This window comes from Aquila chrysaetos (assembly GCF_900496995.4).
Source record: "Aquila chrysaetos chrysaetos chromosome W unlocalized genomic scaffold, bAquChr1.4 W_unloc_3, whole genome shotgun sequence".
NCBI classification, from domain to species: domain Eukaryota; kingdom Metazoa; phylum Chordata; class Aves; order Accipitriformes; family Accipitridae; genus Aquila; species Aquila chrysaetos.
In genome coordinates this window covers 4,219,673-4,229,165 of record NW_024470323.1, presented here as the reverse complement: position 1 = coordinate 4,229,165, position 9,493 = coordinate 4,219,673, and the positions used below count along the sequence as shown (strand labels likewise).

Here is a 9,493-nt window from a genome sequence, read left to right as displayed (position 1 = left end):
ACAGCCCAGATCCTCTGGCATGGAGCCGGTCTTCCTCTACTGCCACAGCCAGAGGCTGAACTGGCAATTTCCCCGCTGACTGTATTTCCATCAGCAAATACCAGTGTGTCAAATGGGAAGCGTACCATGGGAGCACAATGGTTTCAGCTGCTCTTTGTCAGTCTCTTGACAGCTCACCTGTCCATCTCCCCAGGCTCGGAGGCAGCCCAGCTCCCGAGGCAACTGTCTGCCTGCTGTCGGGGCTGCTGCCAGATCCCCCCTTCCCTGCACCCCTCTTCCCTGGGAAGGCTGCACTGTGGGGAATCAAACAACCCGTGAAGTTAGGCCATCCTTGGAGCCAGCCAAAAAAAATCAATGCTTTCCTTCCTAAGCAGATCTGTTTCTTCCCATCTCCGCCTCCTGTCAGAAATTTAAGAATCACAGTTACTGACCTTGCATCTCATTTTGGGGTGAAGAGGGATTTCTTTCATTCCCAAAAGTTCTACATTTTTCCACAGACTTCTGAAGGCAGCTCGGATGATCATCTGTAGTTCTGCACCGGTGTTGACTGCAGACGTAACCCAAACGTTGTAAAGCTTTCCTGGAAAAGTGTAGCATTAAATGTGGGCTCTTTTGTGGTAGCCTCTATTTCCTACTATTTCATACTGTTCATGGAGAGGAAACTTAGGTCCATCAGGTACTATTTTTGCCCCCCCTAGTATAACAGTGCTGAAAAGATGCTGCTTCGTGATGAGATATACACTCTGCTCAGCATACTTAATCCTACCTCCAAGGCTGGGCACGGATTTGTCACTGGGCATGGGGGTTACGAGACATGGCAGTGTGAAAGGGTGATGCAGCTCAGGGGGTCTAGCATGCACAGAGCTAACACATTCCATCAAAATAAATCAGTTCACAAATCCTAGCACATTCATCCAGCAAAAGCTCCTACATTTTGCTGCACTGAGTCCAGATCTTTGTCCTCTGATGAGGACAACATGCTGGGCCAGAAGGTCTTCTGTATGTAGAAAGAATAAGGCAACAACTTTTCCAGAGAGAACATTAATGACAGCCTGGAAGTTTGAATTTTGGAGGAAACTAGGAACCAGGCTGCTGGCCTCAGTCATTCACCCTCCAGGATCCTTTACTTCCTTCCTGATGCTCTCAGCCTCTTGCAAAGGTCAAATTCAAAAGGCCTGAGAGGTTGCATGGCCAAAATCAGTGCCAGCCAGATCCCATGCTACAAAAGCTGTGTTAGATGTATGGATTGCATGAGCCAACCATATATCCGGCTAATTCCCTTGTCTGTCTCCCTTTGTTTCCTGTCCTGCAGGGAGCCTCTTCAAGCCTGGTGGTGAAGTTTGCAGATACAGACAAGGAGCGTACAATGAGACGCATGCAGCAAATGGCAGGACAAATGGGCATGTTCAACCCCATGGCCATCCAGTTTGGAGCATATGGCGCCTATGCACAGGCAGTAAGTATAGACACGGGTTCTATGCATTTTCACGGGAGCAGGAATAGCTCCTAGAACTGCACAAAGGCACACGTGAGCGGAGGAACAACTGGGCAGAGGAGGAACCAGTGATTTCTCCACCAAACTAGTTACATGATGAGAGCAAACTAAGCCATGCCATCCAGGGTAGACTAGGGCATCTCCCAGGCAAGTCTCAAAGGCGCAATAGCCAATTCTAGCAGTAACCACACTGTGATCATGGGTGCACCTATGCAAAACACTTCCTATGGGGTCTAAGCCATTGCTGTCAAATCCAAACACAACTAGCCTTTGAGGATTTGGATAAAATAGGCCTGAATTCAGCTTATACTAGTTCTCTGCCCCACGCCAGACCCTCTGGTGCCAAAGAAGGTTTGTGAGAGCACAAATACCTTTCTGGCCCTCCTCTCTATCAGGCCACACAGAGTGAGCTGAATGGAGGAGATGGCTCTGCTCCATTTGGCCAGGCCCCCGCTGCACCATGCACATTGCGGGTACCTTTGGAGTGACCACAGGATAAAAAGGCAGCTGTTGACAGAAGTGCTTTTATTCATGAAAGCATACTAGATATACTAAAATGGACAAGCAGACATACACACACATACAGTCCTGGCTCCCCAAAACAGTGTGATTTAAGAACACTGGGAAAACGCATCAACTACTTAAAGCAGTGTTGCACTGTCTAACTTCAGGTATCCTACTTACATACCAAACCTGGACCCTGGGCCCCTGAGAAAGTGTGTCTGTACAGGGAGCTGGGCTCTTGACGAAGCTCTGGCATAACTACCTTTCCTTAGGCTATAATTAACAAGGACCTGCAAGACAAGATCGAGTTCAGGTAACTTGGTCTCTCTGCCAGAAATTTCAGAGGAAGGTAGAGGTGATCCCTGCAGCAGGCAGACAGAATACTGCCAGGTGACGTTGGCTGCCTTCTCTGGAGCAGATTTGCAGACCGTGACAGTGCACCACCAAGGTGCTTCATCCATTTGGTGGTAAAATGTGGCCCTCTTGTACTCTGTGTTAGATTTGTGTACGGGAGTGTCGTGGTTTAAATCCAGCCAGCAACTAAGCACCATGGAGCCGCTCGCTCACTTCCCCCACCCAGTGGGATGGGGGAGAGAATTGGAGAAAAAAAAGTAAAACTCATGGGCTGAGATAAAGACAGTTTAATAGGACAGAAATAAAGAAACTGGTAATGATAATGATAATAGTAATAATAATAACAATATGACAACAACAACAATAATAAAAGAATTGGAATATACAAAACAAGTGATGACAATGCAATTGCTCCCCACTTGCTGACTGATGCCCAGTTAGTTCCCAAGCAGTGATCCACCCCCCGCCCCCAGCCAACTCCCCCCAGTTTATATACTGGGCATGACATCACACGGTATGGAATACCCCTTTGGCCAGTTTGGGTCAGCTGCCCTGGCTGTGTCCCCTCCCAACTTGTTGTGCCCCTCCGGCCTTCTTGCTGGCTGGGCAGGAGAAGCTGAGAAGTCCTTGACTTAGAATAAGCACTACTTACTTTGCAACAACTAAAAACATCGATGTGTTATCAACATTATTCTCATACTAAATCCAAAACATAATACTATACCAGCTACTAGAAAGAAAATTAACTCTATCCCAGCCAAAACCAGGACAAGGAGAGAAGTACCATTAATCCCATTTTCCAGAGTAACATCTTACTGAATGAGAGACACCAAATGCCTTGCCTTAGGTATACAGGGCCAACTCAGGAATCACACTCCAGTGTACCCGTACTCCCTCCAGCGCACTGACCACAAGGCTCTGCTTTCTTCCCTGCCTATTTCTTTCTCATGTATTGGCACCATGGATTTCCCATCACATCCATATGTTCTTTCTTTAACTTGAGGGCCTTGAAATTTCTGTCCTCCACTGAGTGTCCTGTGCCTCTCTGAACACTTGCATATAGAGTCATGAGGATGTGCTGTAGAGCTCCACAGACGTTTCCCCTCTCCTCCCAACTCCTGGTGGTAATGTGGACTTTTTTTATTCTCTCCCCATTAGACAAATTCTATTTTTCCTTCCATTTTGCACTGTTCATTTTTATTCCGAGTCAAAAACAATCTTTGCCTCTTCCTTTGTCCCCTGCTCCCCTCTTCACATGATGGGAGACCTGTCCCATCCCCAGCCTGGCTGTGCTTAACTGTCCTCCTGGCCAGGGTAGGCTGCAGGAAGAGGAAAAGAGACAGTAAATCACAGCTGCCCAGGTCAGTGGCCAGCAGCCTGGCAGAAGGATGCAGCATCTGTGCTCCCAAGTACCAGGGGAATTAACAGGAGGCAACCCATGGACAGCTCAGGACAAACATCTGAAGATGTTGTCAGGCAGGAGATGTGGCTCCAATGTTACACAACAGGCATTGATCAGGCAGCTGGAGAGGTGGTAAAGACAACACTGTCTCGATGCTCTCATCCAAGAACTCTTCTGGCATAATCTTTAATCTAGAGTAATTTTTCTAATTCCAGCCTAGGTTTATAGTGACATAAAAGAGGATGCAGTCTGCACCTTTACCCCCCAAAAGTTCCCTCCATCTATTTCTCACCAGATAACACAGGACATTGTGAGGGTACGTGCTTGAGTGAGGATTTATTGCTGAAGAAAGAGTGAAAACAATTCCTGGGTCTGCTCCTGTTCCACCTGAAACACATGAATATTTTTCCTATTGATTTCCGTGAAAGCAGAATTGGACCCACCCTCTTTTTTTTCCTGGTAAATATGCTAATAAAGGGGAAAGAATGAGTTTTAGATCTTGACCCATTGGATATGACAAGCTGGTGACACCAATTACCCTGGGGACTTCAGAGCTGTCTAAATGATGGGATCACATTTCCGTGAGGTGCCTGTACACCCAGAGCGTGCTCAGATGCTGTCTCTCAATCAGCCTCCCTATCTGTGTCTCTCCCTATCTGCTTCATCTCACAGTCTCACACAAAAGGGAAGGAAGGGAGCGCTGGGGCTCTGTGACGTTCCCTCGGTCCCGATTAATCCACCTTGGACTGCTGGCTCTTAGATATCAGGGTGATTGGCACCTCGCAAATGCCAGCAGGAGATGGAGGGATCGATAGGAGGAGAGGGAAAGGGGGGGCAGTTTTATTCAGCCCAAACTGAAGTTGAAGAGTTAAGGCAAGTCAAGAGAAGGGAAGGTGAAACAGTGAAAATGCAAGAGTAGGACAGTGAAGACAGCTGATGCTATTGCCACCAGCAACTCATGTGACCTTGGGTGAATCGTTTGACCCCCTGGTCTCATTTCCCCATGTACAGATAAAGCTGATGATCAGATTTATTTATTTTTCCCTTCTCCCTCAGGGACATGGCTCTCTCTTGTGCTGTCTCTCAACAGGTTTTCACACGGGGGGTATGATGGTAACACAAGTTTAAGAACTGCCTCAGTGCTTAGTAGTAAGGCCAGGACTAGCATGAGACACTAGGCTCTCTGATTTGTACTCGTAACCTGTCCTCCCAGCTATCCCACTGCAGTCCAAGCTTGACTGATGTCTCCATATAAGAGTTCCCAAGCAATCCCATGAGAGCTGGTTAATCAATAATTTATAAGGGTCCCTCCCCATGGAGGAGGTTGCCAAGTCCCCTAGGCAGCGGTTTGTTGCTGAATCTCCCCCAGAGAGGCATCATGCACATCACCAGGACTGGATTAGCTCCTGCAAGAAGGTCTCCATGCATCAGGGTGGCCAGTGCAGCAGAAACCCACACAGTGCAGCCATTTGAGAGATCAGCGGGCAGCCGTGGAATTGCAAACCCAGCAGCACCACTGAGGAGTGGCGATGAGGGTCTCAGTCCATCAGTGTTTGACTGATAGTCGTTAGTGTTGCCACCAGGACTGCTTTGGGCCCCAGCTCCTCTTTAAGTTACCTCCTTTGCAGCTCAGCAAATGGCCGTGTCACAGTTCACTCGTGCTGCTGCTCACTGCCAAGCCGCTCAACCTCAGCTTAAGCAACTTTAACCTTGATAGCAGCAGTGGCCTCACATAGGCTAAGCGACTAGTCCTTGGCTTCAGCAGCCATATGGCCTCAGATCCAGAGGTAAAAAATCAGGGAGCAAAGGGAGCTCTCCTCTGTGGGTGGTTTTGCCTCCCCTCCTCATGTGTCACCTGCAAGTGGCCCAGACAAAGCTTGGCACTCTGTGCTGTTTCAGTGACATAGAAAGCCTCATCATCAGACCTACTTCACCTCTTTTGTATGGAGCTCAAAGCAAGTCAGGTTTCATGGCTCCCTGAAGCTCCAGAGCCCCTATACTAATTTGTTTCAGGTTTTTTGGATTGTTTTAGGTTTTTTTCTTTTCAGCATTATCTTCCCATACTCATTTAAGTTCCCCTTTTATGGGGCAATTATTTATTTTAGTTCACACATGTATAGGGCACCAGCCTTTTCTGTTGTCAGGTTACTGTGGATCTACATCAGCTGGGTATTGATAGCTCTTTCTGCAGTCTCAGTTAAGGTCAGCCTGAGGTATAGATCTGAACTCAGCCTGGAGAGGAGGAGACTGATGTTAGGTGGCACCACCTTTGATTTGCTGTCAGTTGAGAAGGAACCTGCAGGCACACACTCCAGCTCAGAGCAGCACAGCACACCTTTTTAGACCCTGGTAAGCGGTGGGGTGACCAAGCTCCAAGTCGTAAGCAGCAAAAATCAAACCAGACTATGAATGGTGGTAGTATAGTTCTGGCCCAAATAAGCAACAGTGGGAAAAGTTCCTGCAGGTCTTCTGCCTATGAAGAAAGTATCAAGTAGTTATCAGCTGTCTTATGTCACTGCTGCCCCACCATGCAGAAAAGGAAATGTGCACAGATTGAAAAGGGTTGGGAAGATGGGAAAATGCAGAAAAGCAAAGCAAGAACAAAGGAAGGAGCCTTAGAAAGTGACAGATACTGTATAAATTATTTAATTTTTAAATAATTTAAAATAAGATCAAAGTCATAAATCAAGTTTGCATAAAAAATGGGGTGGGAGTGTTAGCCATGGTCTCCTGGACAAATTCCAGCTATGGGACTGATTGCATCGGGCAGCAGGGGACAGGCATAGGGTTAGTGTGTAAAAACAGACAGATGGGCACAGAGGCAACATAGGCAGTGGTAACATTTGCTCTCTGGCCTGCACCAAGTCCTTTCCCATCAGTAAATCCCATCTCCCCTCACTCTGAAAAAGTGCTAATGGCTGCAGCTCTGAACTGCAGACAATAACTGCAACAAATCTGGGAACATCCAGCACAGCAAAGCTCTCAGTCATCATCATAAGTGGTCACCTTGGGAAGTTAGGACAGCAGTGACTACCATGCTTACCTTAAAAGCCTAGGTCCCAGCTCCTGTGGAGATGAAAGGATATTTCTGCTAAATGATCTGAGGTAGTGCTGAAGGGAAGAATTGCTTCTTCCAATATTTATTCAATTCATACTGTGAAATTATTTTGGAAAGATACTTAAAAAAAATCAGCTAGCCCTATGAAATCAGGGAAAATTACTGAATATTGACTATTTTCTGCATATAATAGTTATATTTAAATGACCAAAATGGGACAGTATATTTGGTAAATACTACCTGTTATGCAAATCACTTGTTCTGATCCATTCCAGAAGAGGAAGCTATTTTGAAGCCATAATACTTTGTAGCAGGGTTAATACCATATTTGTGATCATCAGCTCCTTGGTAATTCAGAAATAATGAACACTCAGATTTGGGCTCTATATGCATTTTTAGTTTTAGGTTTGGGGGTTTTTTTCCACAGTTCTCAGGAAGTTAGAAATCCAAACTATTGTGTATCAGGCTTCAGAAAGACACTAAGACACATGAATCCAGGTGTTGCACATTTGTTTAGGTTTTTTTAAAATCTTGATTAAATTTAAATTTATTTTCAAAGCAGAAATTTCTGTTCCCAAAAAGACATTGAAAGATGTCTGAAGGACCATTCTGATTTTTTTACAGAATACCTTCTGTTTGTTTGAAGGCTTGGAAGATATTTTTTATTTTATTTCCCAATGGTCAGTTAGGTAAAACAGACGCGAATTTGTCAATTATGTGATTTTACCAAATATGAGTCCTCTTCCTGCTTGATTGATCACTTTACCTACCTATTTCTATCACAGGGGTACCATGAGTATTAATTAGCTAGGTGTTTGTATAGATCATTAGAGGTGGGAAGTGTGGGATGCTGTTATTACTTTTATTTTTATTACTGAATGAAGAATATGAAAAGTCAAACAAACATCACGTGATTCAGAGACAAGGATAGAAAATAACACTGAAAACATGAGAAGGTCATCAGATAGTTCAGAGTAAACCTTTTCCAAGGGCAATGATCATGCTATTTCAAAAAGAGCTCATCAGAAATAATCCATCTCTCTCCTCTTCCCCTTCTTCAGTTTCACATGTCTTTCTTTTGGGGGCTGGGGGAGGCAGGCTGTAGCATCCTTGTCCTATTTCTAGCAGGACTTTTTGGCCTTGAGAAAGTTCTTTCATCTCTCCGTGCATCTGTTCCTCCTGTAAGAGAAGGACAGTATTTCCTTTCCTTGAGTGCGGTTGCACAACCCTGCTGTCTAACAGCCACCTGATGCCAGAGGCAGCCATCCCATTCCCAACCCCACCTCTGGCCACATGTCCCTCCCTCCACACCACTAGACTGACAGTGACCACACAGGGACCCACTTCTGGATGAAAACTGCAGTAAGAGCGTCATGTTTGGGCTGTATGGTTAATGCTCTGCTGGTGTTGTTCCTGAGCTGGTGCTCGGCAGTGCCGGACATGCATCTGTCCTGGTGCAAAGGTAGCAGCAAGACACGGAGAGGGAGCTGTGCATCAGCCAGCTCTTGCTTGTGGTGCAGCTGTGCTGCAAAACTTCACCTTTGCTGTTTTTTACCTTAATCTCCCATGTTAGGATAGGATGGATAAGCCTGTGGAGGTGTCTATCTATCCACTGATGACAGAGCTGGCTGAAGTATAGCCACCTTAACTTGAGGTAGCAAAAGGGTGTGTGAGATAAATTCTCCCATCTCTCTCTGTTGACCAGCCATCACCACCACCCCTTCCGTGCTTTGGATGGCCTCACCAGTGCCTTTCCTGCTGCCCCATCAGTTCTTAAGCACTGGGATAGGGACTGGCAGGCTCTTAGCTCTTCAGGTGCTGTCTACGGGCATGAACCAGTTTGGTAGCATCTCCTGGTCTCCTCAGAAGATAAATATTTGAGCAATAGTAAAGGCCAGTTGTCCCGATCCAATATCGGGGAGGGTTCTTAAATGATCCCAAGAGCAAGATTAAGACACAAACGAGGTACAACCCTACAAGTTTTATTTCCTATAACAACTGATAATACCGACAGGACAGAGGGAAGAAAAAAGGAAAAAGAGGCAGTCCTAAGCAAGAAAATGGAAGAGATACAGCAAGACTAGTTATCACCACCACGAAGCCAGCAACGTCCTGTTGGCTTGGTCTTGGTGCAGGTGATGGAGGTCCAAGTTCCAGGTTCCAGCAGACAGACAATGCCAAAGTCCCAGTTCCAAGCGCTGATTTTCAATCCCTTTCAGTTCCTTTCAGTCCCTTTCAGTTCCTTTTTCGAGAGAGGAGTACGCAGCTTCTCCAAAGAGTCCACCCATTTCCACGGAGACTGCTAGCTTCAGGCAGATATGGTGGTTTCTTCAGGGACATTTTGTTTCCTTCAGCACGTAATCCCCCACAGCAACAGGATGTTGAGGCTAGCAAATGGTAACTGTGCAGCAGCAATGTCGAGACAAACATAGTCCAACACAGTCTCTTACACCACGTTGGAGGAAAGAGAGTACAAATCTTTAAACTTGGATGGGAAAAAGCTTTAAATGATGAGGCAAAGATCATGCCAAGGAAGTAAGAGAAGCAAAAGGAAAAATGTCCTTTCAGCTGAGGAAGGGAAAAGCTCCTCTCCATCCCCTTGGATCAGTCTGAGATAATAAGGCGGCTGCCTTTCTGATTACTGCTCTGTGGCCCCAGCCCAGGCAAGGAAAATCTGCAT

The 9,493-nt window shown here is 46.1% G+C and overlaps 1 protein-coding gene across 1 annotated transcript in view; it reads left to right on the top strand.

Moving 5' to 3' along the window:
* Positions 1–1,312: 1,312 nt before the first annotated feature.
* Positions 1,313–9,493, top strand: part of LOC121232999 (CUGBP Elav-like family member 4) — a gene marked incomplete at its 5' end in the record, with an annotated part of 104,480 nt that continues 96,299 nt past the window's right edge. The window contains one exon of the mRNA XM_041121546.1: positions 1,313–1,456. Within this exon, the coding sequence (XP_040977480.1) occupies positions 1,313–1,456 (144 nt within the window). The remainder of the gene's footprint in view (positions 1,457–9,493) is intronic.